General features: G+C 42.7%; 1 protein-coding gene across 1 annotated transcript in view; it reads right to left on the bottom strand.

The window, feature by feature from the left end:
• ZDHHC17 (zinc finger DHHC-type palmitoyltransferase 17) overlaps positions 1-26,088 on the bottom strand; it is a 97,381-nt gene extending 71,293 nt beyond the window's left edge. Inside the window, exon 1 of the mRNA XM_056114585.1 lies at positions 25,894-26,088. Coding sequence (XP_055970560.1) covers positions 25,894-25,986 — 93 coding nt within the window. The 5' untranslated portion in view covers positions 25,987-26,088. The remainder of the gene's footprint in view (positions 1-25,893) is intronic.
• Positions 26,089-26,743: the final 655 nt, after the last annotated feature.

The raw sequence follows: 26,743 nt of genomic DNA, 5'->3' as shown, positions 1-26,743 counted from the left end.
GTTCTGGAAAAAGAGAACTAAAATAAAATAGGGGTATTGCAGTAATAAACAGTTTGAACAATGGAAATGACACAGGAGGGAAATCTCTGTTATTCAATTAAAAGATACACCTGTCTAGTTATACAAGATTTAAAAAGAGGGTATGATGCTGCCAGCAGGTCAATGTGTACCTGTGAGGCAAGTGCATCAGCAGCCTCATGGCGCCTTCAGACTTCCAGATATCCCAAAATTGCTGCTCTGCCTCTGGCCAGACCCCAAAAACTTGCGGCAAAGTTTACCAAGAAAGTAAACGGCCAAAAGTTAGGTATGTGGGAAACACACCCACAAACCACCTCCGGCTCAGCATGGCCTCTCTGGTTCCTGATCGAACTGCTTAATGGCCATGATCCCAGAGACTCAGAAACAAATCTCACAACCCAGCGGCTTTTGGCAGAAATGCATCTGGTCCCCACAGTAGGTTACTGTCGCCGGGCCACCCCAGAGGGGAAAAAAGGGTGTTGTCACTTCACCGGCTCCCCCTTGGTGGCTCAGTGGCCGTCATCCTCCAGAGGCCACTGGACAGTCAGGCTTGGGCCCAAAGTGACGAAACTTGTTGGGCCTCACGACTGGGGGTGGAGCCAGTCCTGTCCTCCCCACCCCAACGAGACCCCAAGTCATCACCCACAAACAGTCTCTCTGGTTCCTGATCAAGCTGCTTAACAGCCATGATCCCAGAGACTCAGAAACAAATCTCGAAACCCAGCAGCTTTTGGTAGAAATGCGTCCAGACCATGCAGTAGGTTACTGTCACAGGGCTACCCCAGGGGGGAAAGGGTGTTGTCCTTCTGCCTGTTTTCCTCTGGCGGCTCAGTGGCCGTCATCCTCCAGAGGTCACTGGACAGTCAGGTTTGGGCCCGCAGTGACGAGACATTTTGGGCCTCAAGAGATAGGGGTGGAGCCAGTCCTGTCCTCCCCACCCCAACGAGACCCCAAGTCATCGCCCACGAATTGCCTTTCTGGCTCCTGATCAAGCTCCTTAACGGCCATGATCCAAGAGACTCAGGAGCAAATCTCAGAACCCAGCAGGTTTTGGCCGAAATCCCTCCAGATTTAAGTGTTAAAATTTCGGAATTTCAAAATCACGCAGCCACTACTGCAGCCACACGGCATCATATGTTATTCATAACCAGCAATAGAAAACAAATTGTCTACTGTTGCCTTTTCAGCAGATCTGAGTGTTGGGGTGAAATCTCAAATAATAATGGTGGGTCTGGTGTCAAAATACTGAATGTGATCAAAGTAGAAAGAGAGTAATGTGGAAATCATCTGCCCCACAGGTAGGGGGAGGGTGTCGGATGGGGGTATACTAGGGTTGTTGCAGGTGGAGAATAGGCACTGGTGAAGGTACGGGTGTTTCATTGTATGACCGAGACTTAGACCCAAAAGCTTTGTAACTGCCCTCATAGTGATTCAATAAATAAAATTATAAAAAATGAAAAAAAAAATTTTTTTTAAATGCAACAGGCTACAACACAGAATGGCGTGTGCTTGATTAAGAAGCCAATACATAGAGAAATCTATGGTGTCTTTGGGATATGGTTTATTTAGTCAGCTAATATTGAAATGTGTTTGCAAATAACAAGGTCTCACATAACAGAACACTCCCTGGTAAAGGGTTTCTCAGTTGGCCACATTTTCCCAGAGAACACGCAGACACCTCTGCCGTTCTCCAAGTGAAAGAGGCATGCACCCTCCAATGCTTGGGGACCGTGTAGTTTTCCCACCCCAACCTCAGTCCCCATCACTGCCACCATCCCCTTCCTGCACTATCCTCTTCTTGAAAGTGCTGTTTGCCAAATGCCCACACAGTCAAAGTAACTTGTTCAAAACAAGTTCTTTGGGCTTTCATGAAGTGGAGATGAATTTCTCAGAGGATCTCAGGCTTCCTCGAGAGGTAACTGCCCTGATAAGGCCAGGCTTCAGACTGCCTAAGGATTCTCCCTGCAGAGCTCCAGCTCACTTGGTATGACAGAGAAATTCTGGTCAGAACAAAACTTTCAGTATAAGACTACTGACAATAATAGTAGCCATGTCAAAAAAAAAAAAGTATGAATGACAACACACATGAAAAGTGGATAAAGGATAACAAAAGAAATATAACTTAGAAGGTGGAATACAATGGCAAATATATATGGAAAAATGTCATAATTCTCACATTAATGCACTTACAACCCTCCCCCCAAAAGAAGAGAGTGAGAAACCCATTCAATAAAAGTCTAGGATACAGGAACCTGAGAGTACAGCAGTGAAGCTTTGCCTTGCACACAGACAAACCCAGCTCAAACAGATCCCTGGCACTACATATGACCCCCAGCACCCCACCAGGGATGATCCCTGCGCACAGAGCCAGGAGTATGGCCTGAGCACTGCAGGGTATAGCACAAAAAGTAAGGAATGAAACAAAATTCTAGGGCTCATACTTGCTATCTGGGCTGGAGCGATAGCACAGCAGGTAGGGCGTTTGCCTTGGACATGGCCGGCCCGGCCAACCCGGGTTTGATTCCTCTACCCTCTTGGAGAGCCCAGCAAGCTACCAAGAGTATCTCGCCCACACAGCAAAGCCTGGCAAGCTACCCGTGACGTACTCGATATGCCAAACACAGTGACAAGTTTCACAATGAAGACGTAACTGGTGCCCGCTAGAGAAAATCGATGAACAACAGGAGTGTAGTGCTACTATACATGTTATCTACAAGACACCATCACCTGTCTGACTTTGGTATACAGCCCACATACACACAAGTTAGCAAGGAAGTAGGGCTCGCACTACGTAAATATCTGCAGCTGTTCAAACTCTCAATTAAGAAACCAAATGGATTGAGGGGGCAGGAGGGAAACTGGGAATATTGGTGGTAGAAAACTTACACTGGTGAAGGGATAGGTATTGGAACATTGTATAACTGAAACTCAATCACGAACAACTCTATCTCATGGTGATTCAGTTAAAAAGATTATTAAAAAAAAGAAACTAAATGGATTGAGTTATATAATTTTAACTGCTCAAATTTAATTCCATTAATTTACATGATAAAACTATAGAATTATAAAGGGTTGTTAACAGGAAGAAAACAGGAAAGGAAAAGAGTCTCTATGTATATCTGATTTAGCTCTATGTTTAGCTAAATCAATGAGTCAAAAATGAGATGTTCTTTAAACCAGAGCTAGTGATGGTGATAAATTCTTGGGCTATAAGAAGAATTTTTAATAAGGAGTATCAACTGCTAGAATAAAAAGATAGTATGAACATGAAACATGTAACTGGGGACCAGGATGCCACTGGGGTTGGGGTGAGTGGTGCTTGCAAAGCAGGAGTTAACCTAAGTTCAAACTCATGTATGCTCCACCAGTAGGGGTAGGGGCATGCAGAGAGTCTCCAAAAAGTTTCTGTGGCCCTGGCAACCCAAATTCCCAGCACCCCAGTATCTCAAATATGGCCCCTACGCTCCAAGGGGGGGTGGTCTGGGGGTCCCAGTTTGGGGGGGGGGGTGTAAAATATTATCAGGCCCTAATAGCTGCTTTGTTACAATGCTGCCAGAAGTGGCCCTGAGGTTCCCTGAACACTGCTGAGGAATCGGTCACCCCCCCAAGAACATTACCCCACATATAACCACATAAACAGGAAGAGCAAGGATGAAAACACAAATGTAGCCCCACAAATTTATAAAATAGCTTTCTTTACAAATTTAGCTTATGATGCCAGCAGATGGCAGTACAACAAAGAACCCTTTAGAAACCTATTTCAGGCAAGTCAGAACAAAAAGAGTTACTATAAAGGAGATGTTTCAAACCATCTTTTTTCCCCTTTGTAAGATTCAATAGGTTCCTTGCAGATTTTGTATTCTGGGTGGTCCCTGGTTCCTATCTAAAATATAGCTGTTTCTTTCAATAAAAGAACTCAACCACAGGCTGGTCCTCAACAATCCAGTACAGTACAGCCCCTTATCCGTAGGAAAATAAGAACAAAAGTGGACGCCAAAAGCTTCAGAGTACCAAATCCTACAAACTGTTCTTTCCTCCATAGACACACACTATAGGCTCAATTCATAATTAGGCACAGCAAACCACAGTACAATAATATTACAAAACACAAACACTGTCCTCCCGTTGTTTATCTATTTGCTCAAGCAGGCCCAGTAACGTCTCCATTTTGAGACTTGTTGTTACTGTGTTTGGCATATCGAATACGTCACAGGTAGCTTGCCAGGCTTTGCCGTGCGGGGGAGATACTCTCAGTAGCTTGCGAGGCTCTCTGAGAGGGGCAGAGGAATCGAACCTGCCCGTGACCAGGCTGGCTGTGCAGAACGCAAATTCCCTACCACAAAAAGCACCCAAATAGACAGACCAAAGGGTGGGAGGCAAAGGGGGCAGGGAGTGAGGCACTGATCAAGGAAAGTGGACACCGCTAAAGGGATTGGTGTTAAAACTTTGTATGCCTGAAACCCAATCATGAATAACTGTAATTTCAGAGTGACTAAATAAAAATAAACTTGGCATAGTAACATAAACTAATTACCATATACTAATAAAGTCTAACAAAACAGAGTAGTAATAACAAAGTATTACGATGAAAGTTACATGAAAGTGCTATTCCTAAATATCTTGTTTTATATAGTAACTTTACACTATTTTATTGTATATAATACTTTTTTGACTATTGACTATGGAGAAATAGAACAGCAAAACCACCCTATCTAATGTACCATCTCTCTGACCCATATTCTTAGATTTCTTTATAAATGTCCTTTTCCTGTTCCAGGATCCCATCCAGGATATACTCCATTTGTCATGGTTCTAAAGGTTCTGACTGGCTGTGACAATTATTTATGAAGAATTCCCCTGGTGTTTGCTGTTTTATGGTCCCCATGAAATCACAAAGTTATCCCTGATTGGCTTCCACATTGTTTCAATACCAATCCCTTCACCTGTGCCCACTTCCCTCCACCAATTTCCCCATTTCCTCAACTCCTTCACCAGTGTCCCCAGTCCCCTCATATCTGCCTATCTGCCTCTATGGGGGGTACTTAAATATATATAAGGGATGGATACTGGGAATATGTATGGTGGAAAATGCACACTGATGGAGCAATGGGTGTTTGACCATTGAATGACTGAAACTCAATCACTTGTTTTTGCATTGTGGTTTACATTACCATTGCTGATAGGGTTTCAATACATAACACTTTATCATTTTGCAGCACCCAGCACCACCTATTCTTCCCAGCTGATCTTCCCTCCAGCAAAGTCGTTGCCCCCCCATCCCCTCCTACCTCCCAACCCCCTCAGATGGTGTGTTTCCTTCTGACAACTAGTTCTTGTTTCTTATTGTCATTGCCTTTGGGCATTCATTATCCCCCCATTATGTGGATATCCCACATATGAGAGATTATTCTGTTTTTCTCTCCCTCTGACTAACTTCTCTCAGCATAATACTTTCCAGATCCCTCCATGTAGGAGCAAACTGCATGACTTTACTTTTTGTTATGGTCAAGTAATATTCCATTGTACATATGTACCACGGTTTCTTTATCCAGTCATCTATTCTTGGACACTTCTGGTTTTTCCAGATTTTGACTATTGTGGATGACACAGCCAGGAACATGGGGTGCAAATGTGTTCATTTTGTTTTTGAGCCGTTGGGGCATATTCTGAGAAGTGGAGTTGCTGAGTCAAAAGGAAACTCAATTCCTAGATTTTTTAGAAATGTCCATATTGTTTTCAAGAAACATTGGATCAGTCAGCATTCCCACCTATAGTGAATGAGCCTCCTTGTCCCCACATCCAAGCCAACTCTGGTTGTTCTTATTCTTTTTGATGTGTGACAATCTCTGTGAGATATTTTATTGTTTTGATCGGGATCATTGTGATTATGAGTGCTGCAGAGCATTACTTTATTCCATTGATATGAGAGTCCGTTTTTATTACAGTACTATGCTGTTCTAATTACTACCTCTTTCTAGTATGGTTTGGAGTTGGGAAAAGTGATGCCTCCCATCTTTTTCCCCCCAACAATGGCTTTGGCTATTGGGGTGTGTGTGGGTTTAAGTGTTGGGTTGTGTGTGTATGTGTGTGTGTGTGGGGGGGGGGTATGGTTTCATATAAACTTCAAGAATGTTTGATCAATTTCTTTGAAAAATATCTCTAAAATATCCTTATAAGTATCCTTATAAGGACTATGTTGAATCGGTACAATGCTTTGGGGAGTATTGCCATTAAGATATTAATCCTCTCAATCCATGAGCACAAAATCTGTTTCCATTTCTTTGTGGCCTCTTCTATTTCTTGTAGTGGTTTGGTAGTCTTCTTTGTATAGACCCTTTTCCTCTTCAGTTAAGCTAACGCCAAGGTACTTAATTTTCTAAGGAACAATTGTGAATGAGATTTTTTTTTTAAATATCGCTCTCTTCTCTTTCATTATTTGACAAAGGAAATCTGCACATCAATTTTGTAACCTACCACTTTATTATACATACCAATTGTTTCTAGAAGCTTTTTTGTAGTCTTATGGAATTTCTAAATATATTATCATATCACATGCAATTAATAAGAGCCTGACTTCTTCCTTTCTTATATGGATGCCCTAAATATCTTTTGTTTGCCTTGATGAGTATTTCCAGTACTATACAGAATAGAAGTGGTGCAAGTGGGCAATCTTGTCTTCAGCCTGATCTTAGAGGAAAGGCTATCAGCTTTTCCCCATGAAGTATACTGTTTGCCTTGGGTTGTGATAAATAACTTTGACTATGTTGAGGAAACTTCCTTCAACTCCCATTTTGAGTCTTTTTTTTTTTTTTGCCTTTTTTATTTTATTTATTGAATCACCATGAGAGCAGTTACAAAGCTTTTGGGTTTAAGTTATACAATGAAATACCCGCACCTTCACCAGTGCCCATTTTCCACCACCAAAAACGCCAGTATACCACCCATCCCACACCCTCCCCCCACCTGTGGGGCAGATGATTTACACATTACTCCCTCTCTACTTTGATTACACTCAATATTTCAATACCAAACCCACCATTATTATTTGGGATTTTACCCCAACACTCAGATCTGCCGAAAAGGCAACCATAGACAATTTGTTTTCTACTGCTGGTTATGAATAACATATGATGACATGCAGCTGCAGTAGTGGCCGCGCGATTTTGAAATTCCAAAATTTTAACAATTAAATCTGGAGTGATTCCTGCTGGGTTCCGGGATTTGTTCCTGAGTCTCTTGGATCATGGCTGTTAAGCAGCTTGATCAGGAGCTAGAGAGGTCGTTTGTGGGTGGCGACTCGGGGTCTCATTGGGGTGGGGAGGAAAGTTGTTTTTATATCATGAATGGTGTTAGATCTTGTCAAATGCTTCTCTGCATCTATTGATATGATCATATGATTTTTACTCTTATTGATGTGGTGCATTATGTTGACTGACTTGTATATGTTAAACCATCCCCAGAATGACTCCCATTTGGTCATGATGTATGACCCTTTGATGAGTTGCTGAATTCTATTTGCTAGTATCTTTTGAGGTCATTTGATCTGTATTGATTAGGGATATTACCTGTAATTCTCTGTCTATGCTATCTCTATCTGCTTTTGGTATGAGTGTGATATTTGCTTCATAGAAAGGGAGAGTATTTCTGTTTCTTCAATTTCCTGGAAGAGAAACTGTAAAGGACTGCAGTAGGGTCCTCTTTAAAGGTTTGAAGCAATTCACCTGGGTCTGGGCTTTTCTTCTGGGGAAGACTTTGGTTATCTTTTCAATTTCCTTAATAATGATAGGTGCTCCAAATTATCTTAGTTCAGCCTTGGGATGTTATCAGAGTTTCTATGAATTTACCCATTTCTTCTAGTTTCCCTTGCTTCATGGCACAGAGATTCTCTAAGTAATCTTTGATGATCCTTTGGATTTCTGGGGTATCTGTCGTGACATCCCCCTTCATTTCTGCCCTGAGTTTTATTATTCCTTCCTCTTGCTTTGAGTTCCTTTTTGTTGGTCATATTTATTTATTAAGCTGTACAGTCAAATTATTTAATGTGGACCCTTTCTTCCTTCCTGATTAATGTTTGCATAGCTAGAAATTTTCCTCTTAACACCACTTTTTGGTATATCTCACACATTTTGGTAGTTTGTGTTCTCACTCTCATTTGTTCCCATGAATCTTTTAATTTCTTCTGATTTCCTCTGACCGACTAGTAATGAGTTATTTAATTTCTAGGTGTTTGAGTTATTTCTCTGTTACTGTTTGTGATTAACTTCTGTTTTCAGTGCATAATGGTCTGAGAAGATACTTGGTATGATTTGTATCCCCTTGACTTTGTGGAGGTATGTTTTGTGTTTCAGCATGTTGTCTATTTTGGAAAATGTCCCTTGTGCATTGGAAAAGAATGTGGCTTTGGGGGATGAAAAGTCATGAAGAGACAGAGTCATATATGAAGCTATTTTTTCATTTTTCCTCTTTCTCTTTCCATTTTTCCTTCAAAGCAAGTATTTCTTTAATGAACTTGTTATCTATCAAGAGGTGATAAAGGTAGTGAAGTTTGCAACTACTATTTTATAGCTATTAATGTCCTTTTCCAAGTGTATTAACAATTGTTTTAAGTATTTTGCTGGTCACTCAGTAGGTGCGTGTACTTGTGTGTGAGTTTTTCCTGCTTTACATATCCCTTCATCATTAAGAAATGACCCTCGCTGTTCTCTTATAACCTTGTTGAGCCTGAAGTCTATGTTATCTAACACAGTATGGCCACCCTAGCCTTTTTGTAGGGGTTATTTGCTTGAAGAACTGTCTTTGGACCTTTGACTTTGAGTCAAATGTTTGCTCTGACTATTCATATGTGTTTCTTGCAGAAAACAGAATGTTGAGCTCACTTTTCTAATCCATCCTGCCACTGTCAAAGACGAGTTTTGTGCCATCTTTCTGTAGAACTCTGGTGTGTTCGTTTGTGGGCTTTGTCTTGATGTCTTAAAGTAGTCCCTTTAGTTCTTCTTGTAAGGATGGTTTTGTTCTATGAAGTTCTTGAGCTGCTGTTTTCCCATGAAGTAGTGTGCTGTTCCTTCAAATGTGAATGAGAATCTGGCTGGGCGAAGTTTTTAGTGAGGTATTCATTCCATTGACTTTTTTTTAATCATCTCCCACCACTGTCTTCGGGGCCTGGAGGCTTTCATTTGCTAAATCTGCTATAAATCATAAGGATGCTCCTTTGTATATAATTTTTCTCCTTGATCTTGCTGCTTTCAATATTCTATCCTGATCTATTTTTTTTTCATTCTGATTAGGATATGTCTTGGGGTATTTTTATTTGGATCTCTTTTAGCTGGTACCCTTCGGGCCTCCTAGATCTGGATGCATTTGCTCTTCAGCTCTGGGAACTTTTCAGCAATGATGGCTTTGACTGCTGCTTCTTCGTCAGGGTTGTCTTCCTAACCCTCAAGTACCCTGATGATTCTTATGTCATTTCTCTTGAATTCATCTCAAAGCTCTCTTACCTGTTTATTTTGAGGCTTTTTCCATCTTCTACTATTGTCTGAAGGTTTTCTGTACCTTTACTTGGAATTCACTAATTCTATCCTCAGCAGCTGTCACTCTCTTAGTGAGGCTTTCCAGCTGACTGGTTGTTTTTTGTTTGTTTGTTTGTTTTTGTCTAGCAAGTTTTTCAGTTCTGTCATTTGCAGGGTTCTCATTTACGCTCTCACATCTTCTTGTGTTTTACTGGCTATCTATTCCATTATCTCTTTGAGTTCAATTAACATCCTAAACATTTCCACTCTGAAATCCTTTACAGAGATATTATACAGAGTTGTTTCTAATTGGTCTTCAGTATTACAGTATTTGCCCAAAAACCATGGTGGAGATATATATGTCTTTCTCCCTTCACTATCCCCATCTCCACCAACGCTAGTGAGGTCTCTGTGGGAGTAGTGTGTCTTGCCCCCTGCTGGTTTCTCAGGCCGGGAGTTGGTAGAAGAGAGTCTCTCTCCTTGCCTCTGGACTGCTGCTGCTGCTACCACTCCTCAGAAACCACCACTTTTTTGTTGTTGTTTTTGATGATCTTGACCATCTGAAGAAATCTAATCAGTATGCAGTATGCTTCTCAACTGGCATTAGGAAGATTTGTGGAATAAATTTAGTCCATAAAAGTATCTCCTGTCAATCTTTTTTCTAATTATCTTATTATTGTTGCTCTTTTAAATATGCTCTAGACACTGATCCTTTGTTGTAGTTTGAGACACCTTCACCCAGTTCATAGTCAGAAAAGAGGCTTCTTCTGACTGAACAGTGATGTTCAGTTAAAGGTAATTCTAGCAGAGCAACAGGCTAGAAACATCTTGAAAGATACTCGAAAGTTACCTTGGCAGAAGGAACTCTAAGACCTAATCACTGGTAAAAAAGCTAAAGAGGAGGGTTTAGAAGACAACTAAAGAATTTGTCTCTTCTGCACCTGAAAATTTTACAGAGTGAGGTTCTGTCAAAACCAGGGCTGGGTAGCAGTTTGAAGTGAATTTATTCAGGGAGCTATTGCAGGAGGAAAAAGAAAGAAGTCCAGGGTATAAATCTGGGCTCACTTCCATATTATACATACATCAAGTGGGGATTTATAGTCAGCAACAAGAGTGGTGGGCTCAGAGTACAGGAAAGTGCTAAGTGGTGAGACTTATGATAATAAAGGTATTGTTACTAAACCAACTTAATGAGGTTCTTGCTGAACACAGGCAAGAGGGAATCCCAAATTCTCTCCAAACTATCTTAACAGAACCCTTTCTTTTTTTCCTTTTTCTATTTTTCTTTCAGTTTTTGGGACACGCAGTGCTCAAGGCTTACTCGTGGCTCTGGACTCAGGCATCATTCCTGGTAGTGCTCAAAGGAATGTACAGGTCAGCCACGTGTAAGGCAAATGTTCTACCTGCTCTATTATCACTCTAGCCCCAACATGATTCTTTCTAAAGCTGGAGTACACAAAGGAGTGTCACTAAAATTTTGTCAAGGGCAGTACTTGTCATATATTAATAGCATAGATTTTAGAATTTTTGAACTGCCCCACTGTGTAATCATAAGACAACTGGGAAAACCCAGTGGCTCTCTCTCGTTGCGCTGCTTCACCACCTGGAATGGCCGATGCCATGGTTGGACGGAGGAAGAAATGAGGGCTAAGTTCGTTGATGATCAGTTGTCATTTATTCCATTCTCCCCAATGGAGAATGCCTGTTCCAATCTCATTACGCTCCCCATTCCAGTCTCTTCCTGTCCCCCTTGCTAGTTTCTCCGCGCTCCCACTCATCACCTTGGTCTCTCTCATCTCTCACCAACTCCCCGGCATTAGGAGTAGCAACCAGACCGCTAGGTCTGGTAGCACAATCAACATATCAAAGTCCTTCCAGATCACCTGCAGCCAAGGGGATTAGACTGAATGGCAAAATGCCACTTAGGGGTTTTACTCCTTTCCTTAGTCCAATAACTTAATTAACATTGTAATTAACACCTTAATTCTACCTAATATTATTTTGTATGGACACAGTAAAAGATACATTAAGCTGTAGGATGGCTCTCCTGGAGACATCTTGCTATAGATCTCAGACTACAGTGCTCAGGCCAGATGAGTCTTTCCTAACCCCAGCAGGGTCCTAATCTAGTTGTTACTTTTTGGATCATGACAGAATTTGTCCATTACCATACTCTTAAGTACTATGGCACTTTGGCCTGGTCCATTTCAATGCCAGGGTAGCTCACAACTTGCCCTGGGTCCATCCAGTTCCTCGTCAGGACCCTGCTTTGGGGGTGGTAGGAAGTAAGGGCAACTAAGGCTTAAGTTGAGAGAACAGATGCCCAGGAGTGAATATTATTCAGTCAATTAACTCCCAAGTTACAAAAGCATAGCATTAACTGTCTTCCTGTGTCTATACAAAAAGGACATTGCTCTGAATTAACTATGCAAAGGAGAAGAGAAAAAGCAATATTTAAAGTTATCAGGGTCTTGTTAGGAGATAAAGGTGATTAGTTGGGGAAGAAGCGCACAAAGAAAGAGGTTACAGATAAACAGAGGAATGGGAGCACTGTGATGGGAGTAACCCAATAAACCTAAGCTCCCTGTGGCAAGGCAGAAAGGACAAACCAATGTTATCCTACACCCCACGTGAGCGTTAAACAAGAAAATATAGAACATTTTTACCTTTCACTATACACCTCATTGCCCTTCAAATTTTTGAGCAGGGTGGGAAGTGCAGATTTTGGCAGCCATACCTAGCAGTGTTCAGGGCCTATTTCTGGTCCTGTTCTCAGTGATCAATCCTGGTAGTGCTTAGGGGACCAAATGGGGTGTCAGGGATCAAACCCAAGTCAGTGTGTGCAAGGCAAGCACTTCAACCCCGTATTATCTCTCTAGCCCAAATAGTATGTTTATTTTCAAAATGCAAGCCACAACACAGATTGGTTGGATTTAGAGACTGTTTAGAGCTATAATGTAGCTCTGCTGTTAGATTCTACATTGTCGCATGTGTTCTGGATTTGGTTACATTCAACTGTGCACATTTAATAAAGGAAATAAATCACTTAATCACTTAAATCACTTAATCCCCGTTATTCATCGAGTTACTCGAGCGGGTGCCAGTAACGTCTCCATTCATCCCGGGTGCGCGCTAGCGTAGCCCAATGGTATCTGTTCGTTCTAGGAACATGCAGAGCCTCAAACCGATCATTCAGGGTCTTGACAAAGAAGTCTGACCATCTTGTAGGTGGGCGTCCACGTGATCTTTTGATGTCCCGTGGAATCCAATCAGTAATGGCTCTAGTCCAGCGGTTGTCTGTAAACCTCATTACGTGTCCAGCCCATCTGATTTTTGATGCCTTGGCAAATGAGACAGCGTCCCTGATTCTTGAGCATTGACGAAGATCAGAACTCCGGATTCTATCTCTCATTTGAGTGAATCGTGATATTCCAAGCATAGCTCTTTTGATTCCTCTTTGAGAGACCCGAATAGCATTCTCATCCTGTTTTCGTAGGGTGCAGGTCTCTGAGGCATATGTTAATGCAGGAAGAACAGTGGAATCAAAGAGATGTGCTCGTAGCTGGGGGTTCTTTGTCCTTTTGGTTATTTCTTCAATGCTCTTGAAGGCATTCCAAGCCGCTCTCTTCCTCCTGCGCAACTCAGGTGCCAGGTCATTCATCATGTTGATTTCTCGACCTAGGTATATATAACTGTTGCATTCGGAGATGGTGGTTCCGTTGAGAGTGAATGGAGCATCAGGAACAAGGCTGTTTCTCATAAACATTGTCTTCATAAGATTCAGCTGTAATCCGACCTTTCCACATTCACGGTCAAAGTCGTTCAGCATTTGTGCCGCTTGGCTGATGTTTGGTGTTATTAGAACGATGTCATCAGCAAAGCGGAGGTGGTGTAGTTGCCGACCATCTATCTTCACTCCCATGCTTTCCCATTCCAGTCGTCGCATGATGTTCTCGAGGGTGGCACTGAAGAGTTTTGGTGAAATGGTATCACCCTGCCGAACCCCTCTCTTGATATGGATGATTACTTCTTTGTAGAATGGTGAGATCCTGGTAGTGAATCTGCAATAGAGCTCACGAAGGATCCTGATGTATTGAGTTTGTATGCCCTGATTGGCTAGGGCTTCCATGACCGCTTCCGTCTCAACAGAATCAAAGGCCTTCTTTAAATCATGAACGTTAGACAGAGCGGCATCTTGAACTCCCGAGAAACCTCAATGAGCTTAGTAATTGTGTGGATATGGTCGATGGTACTGAATCCTTTGCGGAATCCAGCTTGTTCACATGGTTGTCCTTCATCTAGTGTTCTGCTAATCCTATTCAGGATGACTCGAGTGAATAGTTTGTAGATGACAGACAATAGGCAGATTGGGCGATAGTTGCCAATGTCGTGGATGTCTCCTTTCTTGTATAGTAGTACAGTCCTGCTGGTTTTCCATTGGGATGGAACCTTGCATTCAGACAGGTAGCGTGTGAAGAGCCGAGCCAGTGTATTGATGAGTACTGATGGTAAGTTCTTCAGATGTTCAGGTCTGATCTTGTCTGGGCCAGGTGCTCTTTGTTTCTTTACCGACGAGATGGCATGTTGGATTTCGGAAGGGAGAACATTGGGAACGACATATCCGTCATGTGAAATGTGGTATGTGGGCAATTGGACGTGGCTATTAAAGAGATCTGAGTAGAAGTCAGAAATAAATAAGGAAAAAATTTAAAAGTTAAAAAAAAAGCAAAGCTGGGACTGGAGGATAGTAAAGCGGGTAGGGCATTTGCCTTGCACTCAGTCAACCAGGGTTCGATTCCCCGCATCCCATATGATCTCTTGAGCACCGCCAGGAGTATTTCCTGAGTACAGAGCCAGGAGTAACCCAAAAGGCAAAAAAATAAAAAAATTTAAAAAATTAAAATAAATTAAATTAAATAAAGAAAATAAAAAAACAAAGTTCCAAATAATGAAATTATTTATTTTTTAGTTGAATAACCATGAGATAAAGTTACAAAGCTGTTTATAATTAGGTTTCAGTCATACAATGTTTTAACACTGTCTCTAAGCCAGTATACATTTCCCACTACAAATGTCCCCAGTTACCCTCCTGCCTCCCCCACCACCTGCCTCTATGCCAAACACCTCCTTCCTCCCTCTCTCCACCTCCTGTCCCTTTTGACTGAAAGGCTATCATATCCCTTTACCTACTTGCAACACTGAGTGTTTATCCAGAATGATCATTTCCAACTATTATTGTCATAGTGGTCCCTTCTCTATCATGTCTGCCCGCCCCCCCCCCCCCCATATACTGTGGCCACCTTCCACCCATGGGTCAATCTTCCTGGCCCCTGGTTTTTCTGTCCTTGGGTATTAGTCTCATACTATGTTTTTCTATCCTATAAATGAGTGCAGTCATTCTATGTCTGTCCCTCTCCTTCTGACTCATTTCACTCGGCATGATACTCTTCATGTTCATCCATTCACGAGCAAATTTCGTGACTTCCATTTTTCCTTGGGGCTGTGTAGTACTCCACTGTATAGATGTACCACAGTTTCTCTATCCAGACAGCTGTTCTTGGGCACTCAGGTCGTTTGCAGATTCTGCTATTGTGAATAGTGCTGCAATGAACAGAGAAGCGCAGATGACATTTTCATCATGTGTTCTGGGCTCCCAGGGTATATTCCCAGAAGTGGTACTGCTGGGTCAAATGGGAGCTCAATTTCTAGTGTTTTGAGAAATATCCATATTGTTTTTCAAATAGGTTGGATCAGTAGGCATTCCCACCAAATGGATGAGAATCCCTTTCTCCCCGAATCCACACCAGCACTTACTGTTCTTGTTCTTTTGGATGTGTGCCAGTCTCTGTGGTATAAGATGATATCTCACTGTTGTTTTGATTTTCATCTCCCTGATGATTAGTGATATAGAGAATTTTTTCATGCACCTTTGGCCATTTGAATTTCTTCCTTGAGGAAGATTTTGCTCACTTCCTACCCCATTTTTTGAATTTTGAAATTTTAAAAATCAAGTTAATTAATGTCTAAATATCTGAGTATTTGGCATTCAATCAGAAAGCAAAATTTTCTTAGAAAATAATACTGACAGTCTACTCCTGAGTGATTACAGATTAATGGAAATAAAATAAGTATTTGTAATTACACTGAAAGTATATGAGAGTAACACCATAGACCCTCATATGGTCCCCTAGGAATTACCAGGATCCCTAAGTGCAAAGCCAGGAAGAATCCTTGAGCACCACTCAGTGAAGCAAAAAAAAAAAAAAAAAAATAGAAAACACTGTGAACTACAACTCTCTTATCACTTAGATTTTTTTTTATTAAATAGTTAAAAGACCACTAGTAGGCTAATTTAAACAGATTTTTAAATAAGGGTATCCAGAGCAGTAAGAGTTGGGTGGAGGAACAAGGTCCGGTATGCGTGCCTACTGATGTGGGGTACTTAGATGCTCTAACTTGATGAAGTTAGAGCACAGACTTGGCAGTGCTGGGAGGCACAGGGCTATACAGAGCAGCACTCAGGGCATAGGGTCACGCAATGCTTCAGAGGAAACTCTCACATGCAAGGCATGCCCTCCCCCACTTAAATGCCCCCTCCAATCCTAGAGAGTTTTCCTATACATCACACTGGATATACCAAAAGAAGACATACAAACTAAATAAAGTGGTCATTGCTGAAACTTCATGTTTAAGATTAGCCACTTTAAAATCACTTTTTCAACCTACAATTCTCAGTGTTCACATTTTTCATTATAATACTGTTTTGTGAGCCAACAAGAATACATGCAGGATATCTAAAGAGAATGTGTGATTATTATCTGAGATTTCCTTCTAAGCCAGTGATACACACTGCTAACATTTTCTTGATCTTACCAGAAGGTATCCACAGTTGTCAAAAAACAACCAGGAGTCATATTCTTTCCTCAAATATCCTTTAAACAGATTGCTGACTGATATGGGGGCTGCAAATATACAATCATGCCTCCAGGAATAATCACAAAGATTGCACATGTACAACAAATCACTCCTACCACTTGGCCAAAAGCAACAGGCAACTTTCAGATTAAGACAAACTCCAATTTTGAAATAGTAAAATGCAAGATATACACATAAAATCTACAAAATACGCCATGTCAGCTCAACTTAATCTAAGAAACCTAAAGGTAGAAATTATAATTATCTCTATTTTCTAAACAAGAACACTGAAGTATAAAGAAGTAATTTGTTGGGGCTGGAGCAATAGCACAGTGGGTAGGGTGTATGCCTTACACAGGGCCAGCCAGGGTTCGATTCCCAGCATCCCTATGATCCCCCGAGCACCACCAGGAGTAATTCCTGAGTGCATGAGCCAAGAGTAAACCCTATACATGGCCGGGTGTGACCCAAGAAGCATTGAAAAAAAAATTGAAAAAATAATTTGTTCAAGATCACACAGCTATTAGAAGAATTTGAATCATGCTACAGTGCCTAAAATATAACCCCCAAAAGTTCTCTTAAGATCATATAGCAGGTAGGGTGCCTGCCTTGCACATGGTCAACTAGGATCTGATTCCAGACACTCCAACATGGTCCCAAAGCCCCATCAAGAGTGATCAATGAGCACAGAGCCAGAAGTAAGCCCTGAGCACTGCAGGGTGTGGACCTCACTCAGCCCCTCCCAAAAGAAAGCTCTCTTAATAGAATGTGTTCTAGCAAAAAACAATACAAACTATGCTGTGACTCTTCAAAAACACCTACGGGAAGGTACCTCAAATTAAGCCCAGCACCATTTAGCTTCTCATCAGTAATGGTCATAGATCTATTACTGAAAATATTTACCTACAGCCCAACCCACACCTATGTTATTTTACTTCCTCTCTCGGGAGATTTTATTAATGAAAGTCTATTTTGCCTTATGAATCTAAAGCAAGTTGAAGAAAAAAATTTTAACACTAATAAAGGTCTTAAAGAAAATGTAATTTTATTATTTCCACTTAAAAAGTTTACTCAAAGTCCTTGAGAATTTCTTCAGGACTCTGAGCAAGGCTAGGTAGTCAGGGGCACCCTAGAGGTGGGTAGGTGAGCCCAGAATCTGCCCAAACAGAGCCCCAGCAGCAGAAAACCTGCACACTCTACAACTGCCACCATACACCCAGCTAGAATCCACTGTTCACACCAGCCTTATCCAGATATTAATCTGTTGAAAAACTCAGGTTTGCAAGTTTTGTGACTGAAATCTCCAGGCTTTCATGGAGTATGGGATGGGCTACCTTCACCTATCACCCTGTACTTCTGGAAACCCCTGGAGTCACACACCAGCCCCCAAACTGCCACCCTGTTAAAAATTTAACTCCAGCTATATCACCCCATTAAAAATTTGTTACTCTGAACATCTCAAACTCTACAACACTGATAAATGAGTAACATACCAGATTGAATGGGATGTAATGTAAAAGGCAACCAATCTTGATTAACAAAACAGAAACACAGAAAGCTTAAGCTGCTACAACACCTTAGTAATCTCTTATACAAAGACTTAATGGCTTCAAGATGAGTCAACAATCTTCACTAACTTTTTTCTAAGGGAACATCCTCTTAGCAAATTATTTATAACAAGCAATATAAAATAAATTACTGAGGGCTTGCTCAGAGAGCAGGCTTAAAGAAGTGGTTGGAAAAATTGAAAATAATGGTGGTGGGAAGGTATATGGAAAATAATGGTTGGTGTGACCGGTGTTGGAAATGCTGAATTTCTGTAACTACACTGATGACTCAATAAATTTATAAAATAATAATAAAGAAGTAGCCCTTGAGAAAGTGCTGTTAGAATCTCTTTAATAAGAAGAGCTGATCATAACTCTTAATTTTATTTTTTAAATCTTAGTTTAAATAAGTTTGAGGTCAATCTTGAGTTTAAAGTCACATAATTTAGTCTATAATACAAACTCTGCCAACTTATAATGATGGTTCAAAATAAATGAGTTTTTTTTAGTTCCAGCCATTCCATAACTTCGATAATAGATAAAACACAGAAATAATCAACATGTTCTTCAGGTGAATGAATAATATAGCATGCCACATCAAACAATAGAATATAATTTAGTGTTTAAAAAAATCAAATTATGAAGGATATTAAGACATTTTAAATATTAAGTGAAAGAAGTCCATCTGAGAAGGCTATCTGACATAGTTCCCAGTGCATGACATTATAATAGTAAAGATGGAAATAGTGAAAATATCAGTGATGATCAGAATGTCTTTGTGAAAAAAAGGATTGGTCAGGGATGTGATTCAGCAGTGTGAGACTTGTCTGGAACATGTGAAGCCCTAGGTTCAATCCTTTATCCCCAGCACCACAAAAAACAAAAACAATCCCAAAGCACTATAACCAGAATGTGCATGAATACAACTAAAAAGTGCAAGTGTGCAAGCACACAACTAAAGGATCCTGTTGGCAAGCATCAAGGCTAAATATGAAGGCGATGCCCTGATATAACCACCAGAAAATACAACTTTCAAAAGACTGATCTTCAGACACAAGAGGGAAACCTAGCAACAAGAAGTCAGGAAATGGGTCAGAAGAATTAGGGGAAAATTAGGATGAACTGACTGGGACACAAAGGATTTTCATAACAGTGAAACTATTTTGTATATTACGTTGGATACAGCACTGTATATAGATCAAAACTTACGGAATTTATACAAAAGTGAAATCTGCAGTACAATATGAACTTGGTGATAACAATGAGTCAAATGTAACTAATGCAGGATGTTGCTAGGAACTAGAGAGAGCTGTTACAGCAGCTGATATGTGTGAAATGTATGTATTTCATGCTCAATTTTGCCGTGAATTTAAAAAAAAAAATTTTGAACCACACAGCAATACTCAGGGCTTACTCCAGGCTTGGGTTCAAGGATCTCTCCTGGCAGGATTCAAGGATTATACGGGGTAGCAGAAATTGAACTCAGGTGATTGTGAGCAAAACAAGCATACGACTGTGCTCTCTGGTCGTAAAACTCTTCACTTTTTTAAAGTGAGGACAGGCTGAAGAGATAGCACAAAGATTGAAGCACCAGTCCTGCATTCCAATGACGCTGGCTCAAACCCCTGGCACTGGATATGATCCTCTGAGCACTGCCAGAAGAGATTCCTGAGCACAAAGTCAGGAAGAGACTTTTAGCACCATTTGGCGTGGCCCAAAACTCCAGAAAAGAAAACCCAAAGAAAGTAAATAAACACATTTATAAACAACTACAGCTAGCCGGTCTCTTGTAAATAACATTCAATCAAATCATCACTATCACAATATACTTTACTATGAAGGTAGGGGAAAATTCAAACATGTTCTGCCACTTACCAGAAAGTTAGTTACACACTCTCTAAGTCAGATTTTCTACAAACTTAGAGTAAGTATAAAATGGTGTAAAAATTGTGTTAATATTAAAAACCCGGATAGTGTAGAATGATGGTGCCATCTCACAGCTATAATTTGGTAGGTATGACCATTTACCATTATTATCTATCAGGCTGAATAAAAGTACGCACATAAAAGTCACACAATATGCATGCTTCATATATGGAGCTTCCTCTGACCACCTGATTTTATATATAAAGCTTTACTGGCACACAGCACACGCTTTATTTCCATGGTGGTGACTACTTTCATTTTAAAAAAGCCAAAAATGCATGAGATACGGTGACACCAGCAGGTCAATCTGTACCTGTGAGGTGAATGCATTAGATACCGCAAAACTGTTGCTGTGCCTTTGGCAGGACCCCACTAACTTGGGGCCAAGTTTACCAAGAAAGTAAAAGGCCAAAAGTTAGGTATGTGGGAGACACACCAACAAACCACCTCGGGCTCAGCTATATAATTGGAGGCAAGCTCTCTCTGGTTCCTGATCAAACTGCTTAACGGCCATGATCCCTGAGACTCAGAGACAAACCTCAGAACCCAGCGGCATTTGGCAGAGATGCATCCAGTTCCCGCAATGGGTTACCAGCGTCGGGCCCCCCCCAGGGGGGAAAGGGTGCCGTCCCTCCACCTGCTCCCCCTTGGTGGCTCAGTGGCCACAATCCTCCAGAAGCCATTGGACAGTCAGGTTTGCGTCCACAGTGCCGAGACATGCAGGGCCTCCCCGCCCCAACGAGACCTCGAGTCGCCACCCACGAACAGCTTCTCTGGCTCCTGATCAAGCTGCTTAACAGCCATGATCCAAGAGACTCAGAAACAAATCTCAGAATCCAGCAGCTTTTGGCAGAAATGCTTCTGGTCCCTGCAGTAGGTTACCTGCGCAAGGCCACCCCAGGAGGGAATAGGTTTCTTGCCTTGGCCTATTCCCCCTGGTGGCTCGGTGGCCACCATCACCCAGAGGCCATTAGACAGTCAGGTTTGGGCCCACAATGATGAAACACATGGGGGCGGGGGGGGGGGGAGGGCTCATGGGATGGGGGTGGAGCCAGCCCTTCCCTCCCCATGCCAATAAGACCAAGTCACCACCCACGAATGGCTTCTCTGGCTCCTGATCAAACTGCTTAACAGTCATGATCCAAGAAACTCAGGAACAAATCTAGGAACCCAACAGGTTTTGGCAGAAATCCCTCCAGATTTAATTGTCAAAATTTTAGAACTCTAATATGGCGCACAGCCACTGCTATGGCCGTGCGACATCATATGTTATTCATGACCAACAATAGAAAACAAATTGTCTACAGTTTTCTTTTCAGCAGATCTGAGTATTAGGGTAAAATCCCAAATAATAATGGTGGGTCTAGTGTCAAAATTTTGAATGTAATCAAAGTAGAGAGAGAGTAATGTGGAAATCATCTACCCCACGGTAGGGGGAGGGTGTGGGATGGGGGTATACTGGGGGTTTTGGTGGTGGAGAAGGGGCACTGGTGAAGGGACGGGTGTTTCATCATTGTATGACCGAGACTTAAACCCAAAAGTTTTGTAACTGCTCTCGCAGGGATTCAATTAATACATTTATAAAAAAGAAAAAAAGTACGGTGGACTTCATGCCCAATTCAATCAACCTAATCAACGGCTGAATAAATAACAATACTCCTACATAAAATAAATGAAAAAATAAGCCAGAAATAGGAAGTTACTAGAAGACTATATGATCCACAAATTTAAAAATATTCAGTACTTGGCCTTTACAGGTAAAGTCAAATTATTTGATAGTTTCTTCTTGGATTATCTGTCTGTAATTATATCTGATTAAAATATTAGGGTACAGATAATGCTTCAAGGGAGAACTCCACATAATTTTGCTACTTGAAATAATATCTCTATGGATTATATGGCTGTTAGGGATTGAATTTAAAAAAAAAAAACTAAAATCTGACTAACCAACCTAATTACCTTAACACACCCTAGCATATGTCCTAAGAAAAGAAAATAATAAACCCATTCAACACATCCTGAGAAATCAAAAGGTTACAGTAACCTTTGTCACTGTATAATGCATTATTCTGTACGTAATGATTTTATGACTAACCAAGCGTCAACATCCATACGCAGATGCTCAATAAACACTCCTCTTACAAATGTACACATCTTTTAAAAAATCTATTCGCACAAAAAACCTCTAAAAAAAGTAGAAGTTTAAAAACTCTTAAAAGGGGGGGAGGGGAAAGGCCTGGAAAAATCATACATAAAGTAGGGTCCTTGCCTTGCAAGCAGCCAGCTCTGGCTCAGTCCTCAGCACCTCAAATCCTGAGTCCTGCCAGGATTAATCCCTGAGCATAGACCCAGGAGTAAATCCAGAGGACAGACGTGGGTTTGGCCCCAGTGAAAAATGGAAAGTGAAAGAAGGAATCAAACTCAAAGGAATACAGAAAGATGCGAGAATCCTATAGTTATCACTAGCCTGAGAAAAGATCAAAACTTCAAACACTAAGTATGGTCTCTACTGAATGCCTCCTGCTTTCATAGCATCACTGTAGCACTGTAGCCCTGTCCTCCCGTTTGTTCATCGAGTTGCTCGAGCGGGCACCAGTAACATCTCCACTGTGAAACTTGTTGTTACTGTTTTTGGCATATCGAATATGTCACCAGGAGCTTGCCAGGTTCTGCAGTGTTCATGCCATCATAAAATAAAAAATCTTAAGGTGAAACACTGTAAATCCTGGGCAGTCTATAGAAACCAAGGCCTTTAGAGGGTCAGATCTGCCTTGCAGACTGCATGCCAAAATCCATGATGAGTGCCTAAGAAACCTTATTCTCTCAAAGAGGAAAGCACTATTCACCAGATTTAACAATGAATTAAAGTAATCTGACCAGGACAACTGTGAGAGACAGAGCCCAGATTCTTGGTGGGTCATTAGAGTGTTGGCTCCTTATATTACATTTACCGCAAAAAATCTGTCTTAAGGACCCAGTACAAAGGCTGACCCAAAGAGGACCAACAAATGTTTATATGACAAAAATAGATTTACTTACTTAGAAATAGCTTCCCACTGCAAATATCTCTAAAAGCAAGGGTTCACTGTCCATCAAATTACATAATACCCTAAGAAGGGGTTAATCTGAGCAGTCTGCATACTAACAGAATATTTAACTAATAGATAGTTTCTTTATCCTACAAATAACTCATGTATTCAACAAATACTTTGTGAGAAACTATTTCGTTAACAAAATGCTAACTATGAAATAAAAGTAAAATAAGGGCTGGAGAGATTACAGGGGTTTGGGAGCTTGCCTTCCACATAGCTGACTCTAGTTCAATCATTGGCACTGCCAGGAGTGATTCCTGAGCACAGAGCTAAGAGTAAGCCCTCAGCACCGCTGGGTGTAGCCGCCCAAAAAAACAGGAAGGAAGGAAGGAAGGAAGGAAGGAAGGAAGGAAGGAAGGAAGGAAGGAAGGAAGGAAGGAAGGAAGGGAGGGAAAAAGGAGGAAGGGAGGAAAAGAGGGAGCGAGGGAGGGAGGGAGGGTGGGTGGATTCATTCCACTAAATTAAAACCCATTCTAGTTTCTAAATTTAAATCAAAGTAAAAGTCAACAAATAGTTGAGAAGAAATAGTATGACTGAGCATCCTAGATGTGCCTCAGGCGCACATTTAAGACAGTACCCTTAGGCACATATTAAATGGTTCTCTGAGGTCACTTGGATAATGACTGCAAATCCAGAAATGGAGCACAAGTCTTTGACCAAAGCCCACAGTCTATTCAAAAAAGGTGTGACAGTACCCTTAGGGTTTGGAACAGCAGTAGGGCACTTGACTTTTTTGCAACTAAAAACGCGGCTTGCTTTAACAACAAAAGAATAGTTATCTCAATCCCCACACAGCATATTTAGTTATTAATATTAAATTAATACTAAATTAAGGATGAATCTACAAAGCAGCTAACCCCAAGAATGCAAATGCCAATAAATTAAAAGAATTCTCATTATGCCTGCATCAGTTTTAAGTACAAAAAAAAATGATATGGAAAGTAGGGCCTTGATGCAGGTTACTCAGAGGCTTACCTTTGATGACTCAGAGCATATAAACTAATCAAACCTTGCGTTAGATAAAAAGGAACGGAAGGTAGAATATATATATATCAACTTTCACTTCCAATGAGAAAGAAATCGACTTCCTGGTAATGTTCTATTAGATGGCAATCCAAACTTCAACCCCATAAACTGCACCAAGCCATATCCAGATTTGGCATGTTTAACATTAGTGTTAAAGATGTAAACAATGCACTCCTTTACAGTGCAAAGATTTATGGACAGTATATATGAAAATCTATAGGATAAAAATTTAAGTATCTGAAATGCTATCATGGTAACAGAGGAACTGAAATATCCCTTAGTAATATTTTATTTTCAATGCATCAACTGAAAACTACGTGTCTATTTCTTGATATACTTTTGGGGCCTATGATGTGTAAATCAAGAGAGAAATGTCTGCAACACCAGTTCTGAAAATGTTACCGCTTAGCAGAGAAAAATAAAAGTTTGAACTTACTGCCCTATTTTGCTTCTCAGAAACCCAAAGTAGAAGGCTTCTCTATCAACAGAGGTTGGACTATGCACATCCCTATGGGACTGTGTACACGTGTTTTGTTTTCTTAATAAATCAAGGTGATGAATGAGAGGATGGTTGAGTGGTAATACAGAAAAACGAGTGACTGCCTTATTCACATTTTTGTAAATAACACCAGCAAATGAACAAACCAAATTCCAGACTCATTCTAATGCAAAGTAACCAGGTTGAGACTTCCAAGACTCAGGGCCCCTACAACAAACAAACCCACTGTCTCCACCCCTTTTATCCCCCTCCTAAAAGCACCGCTTCTTCGAGTAGCTCCTGCAGCCACCCCATCGACAAATCACTGCAGATCGTTAAAAAACTCAAACGCATCGAGCACTGCCTCCAGGCCTGAAGCAGCAATAAACTCGGAGGTAAACAAGCACAGGCGGTGCCCATGCTGGAGCCGGGCACTGTGGACTTGCATGGAAAGATACTCATGTTGTGATGGGAAAACGTGTTGCACTGTCTTTCCCCGGGCTCCAAAACAAAACAAAAAGCAAACAAAAAACAAACAAACCAAAAAAAAAAAAACCTGTAACGATTCACTTGGACAGGCAACCGAGAGCTCCAAAGTTTTGACCTCTCTTCGGAATCGCTTAAGGACAAACACTGCAAATAAAGGACACCGAGGTGCTGCCTTAGGGCAGCACAAAGCTAGGAGGACCTCACTTGGGTCTTACTGCATTATTTTATTTCCCACCACCACCACTTTATTGGAACACCTGGGTATGCAAAGTTGTTCCTGCTGCATTCGTGCCCGGGATCCAAGATCCCAACACCAATGCCACCACCGCGGTGACCCGAAGACCTCACTTTGTCCCGGAAACTGTGTCCCTCCCCGACACCACCTCACGGTGGGCTCCAAAGGAAAACACACCGGCAGCGTCATTATTCACCCGGGCGAAGATAAAAAAAAAAAAAGACCTCGACGGCAGACGCGCTTCCCCCCCCCCGCCCCCACCCGCGGCCCCCGAGAGGCTCGGAAGCAGCACCAGGGGGCTTGGGCGACGCTTCCAAGGCGGCGCCGGGAGCGGCGACCCAGCCCAAGCACCCGACACCTCCTCGGCGCTTGTCCTGCAGGCACCGGGCGGGACTGCGTCCCAGAGCCCGCCCCGGCCGGGCCCGCCCCGCTATCTCCTCCCCCGTTATCCGCGCTCGGGCCTGGCTCTGCCTCTCGCCAACTTCGGGCACGATCCGCTCTCCCGCGCACACACAGACACACACACACACATACAGACGCGCGCACACACACACACAGACACTCGCGCGGCGGCGAGCGCGCGTCCGCCGGGCGGCGGCAGGAAGGGCCGGGGCCCGGCGCGCTGCGGGGTTGCGGGTGCGCTCAGCGCCCCGCCGCTCACCTCGGGATGGAGAAGGGGCACACAGCCCGCTTCGCTCTCGTACTCATCCGGGCCGTCCGCCATCTTGGTGTTAAATCCCTCCTCCCGGTGCATGCCGGGAGAAAGCGTTTCACCCTCGCGGGGCTCGGGCGAGGCGGAGGGCGAGCGCCCGCCCCGCCGCCAGCGGCTACGCGGCCGCTCTCGCCGCCTCCTCGGCTCTCCCGCCCCCCCACCCCCTCCGCCCGAGCGGGCCCCGCCGCCGCCGCCGCCCCCCTCCCCGCGCACGCACGCACGCACGCACGCACGCACTCACTTACGCGTGCGCGCGCGGCCCGGCTCGGCCCCGCGCGGGAGCGCGCTCTGCTGCACTGCGCCGGGGCGTGCGGGCTGCGAGGCGCTGGGCGTGGGCGCCGCGCCCTCGGGGGCGGGACCGCGCGCCTGCAGCTGGGAACCTCTGGCCACCCCGAGGAGGTGACTCTTTCACCTCGGGGCACGAGTCACGGCGTTGGGAGCCCTCGATCGAGCGCCAGAACTCCCCGCGGCCCCGACGGAAGCCCTGGGCACCTTTGAGCACCTCCCAGTCCCCGACTTCAGGTACCACCGAGGTGCGGGGCGCCCGGGCTGGACTCCGACGGTGCATCGCTCCCGGGGACTTGTGTGCAATCTCTTCCTCCTCCATCCGAAAGGTCATCCCGCTCCTTCGGCCTCAGGGAGGCGCCCGGGGGAGGAAAAACTCCCGGAGAAAGCTTGGAAGAGATCCCTATCAACCCTGACTAGCCCCGAAGGAATGACTACGTTTAACGAGTCGATCCGCCCTCGGAGCCCCACTCGCCCTTCTGCTCCAGTTCCCTGCAACCCGGGAATTCAAAAG

This window comes from Sorex fumeus, unplaced genomic scaffold (assembly GCF_029834395.1).
Source record: "Sorex fumeus unplaced genomic scaffold, SorFum_2.1 ptg000003l, whole genome shotgun sequence".
NCBI lineage: Eukaryota > Metazoa > Chordata > Mammalia > Eulipotyphla > Soricidae > Sorex > Sorex fumeus.
Note: the sequence above shows the minus strand (reverse complement) of the source record. Positions and strands in the feature narration are given on the sequence as shown.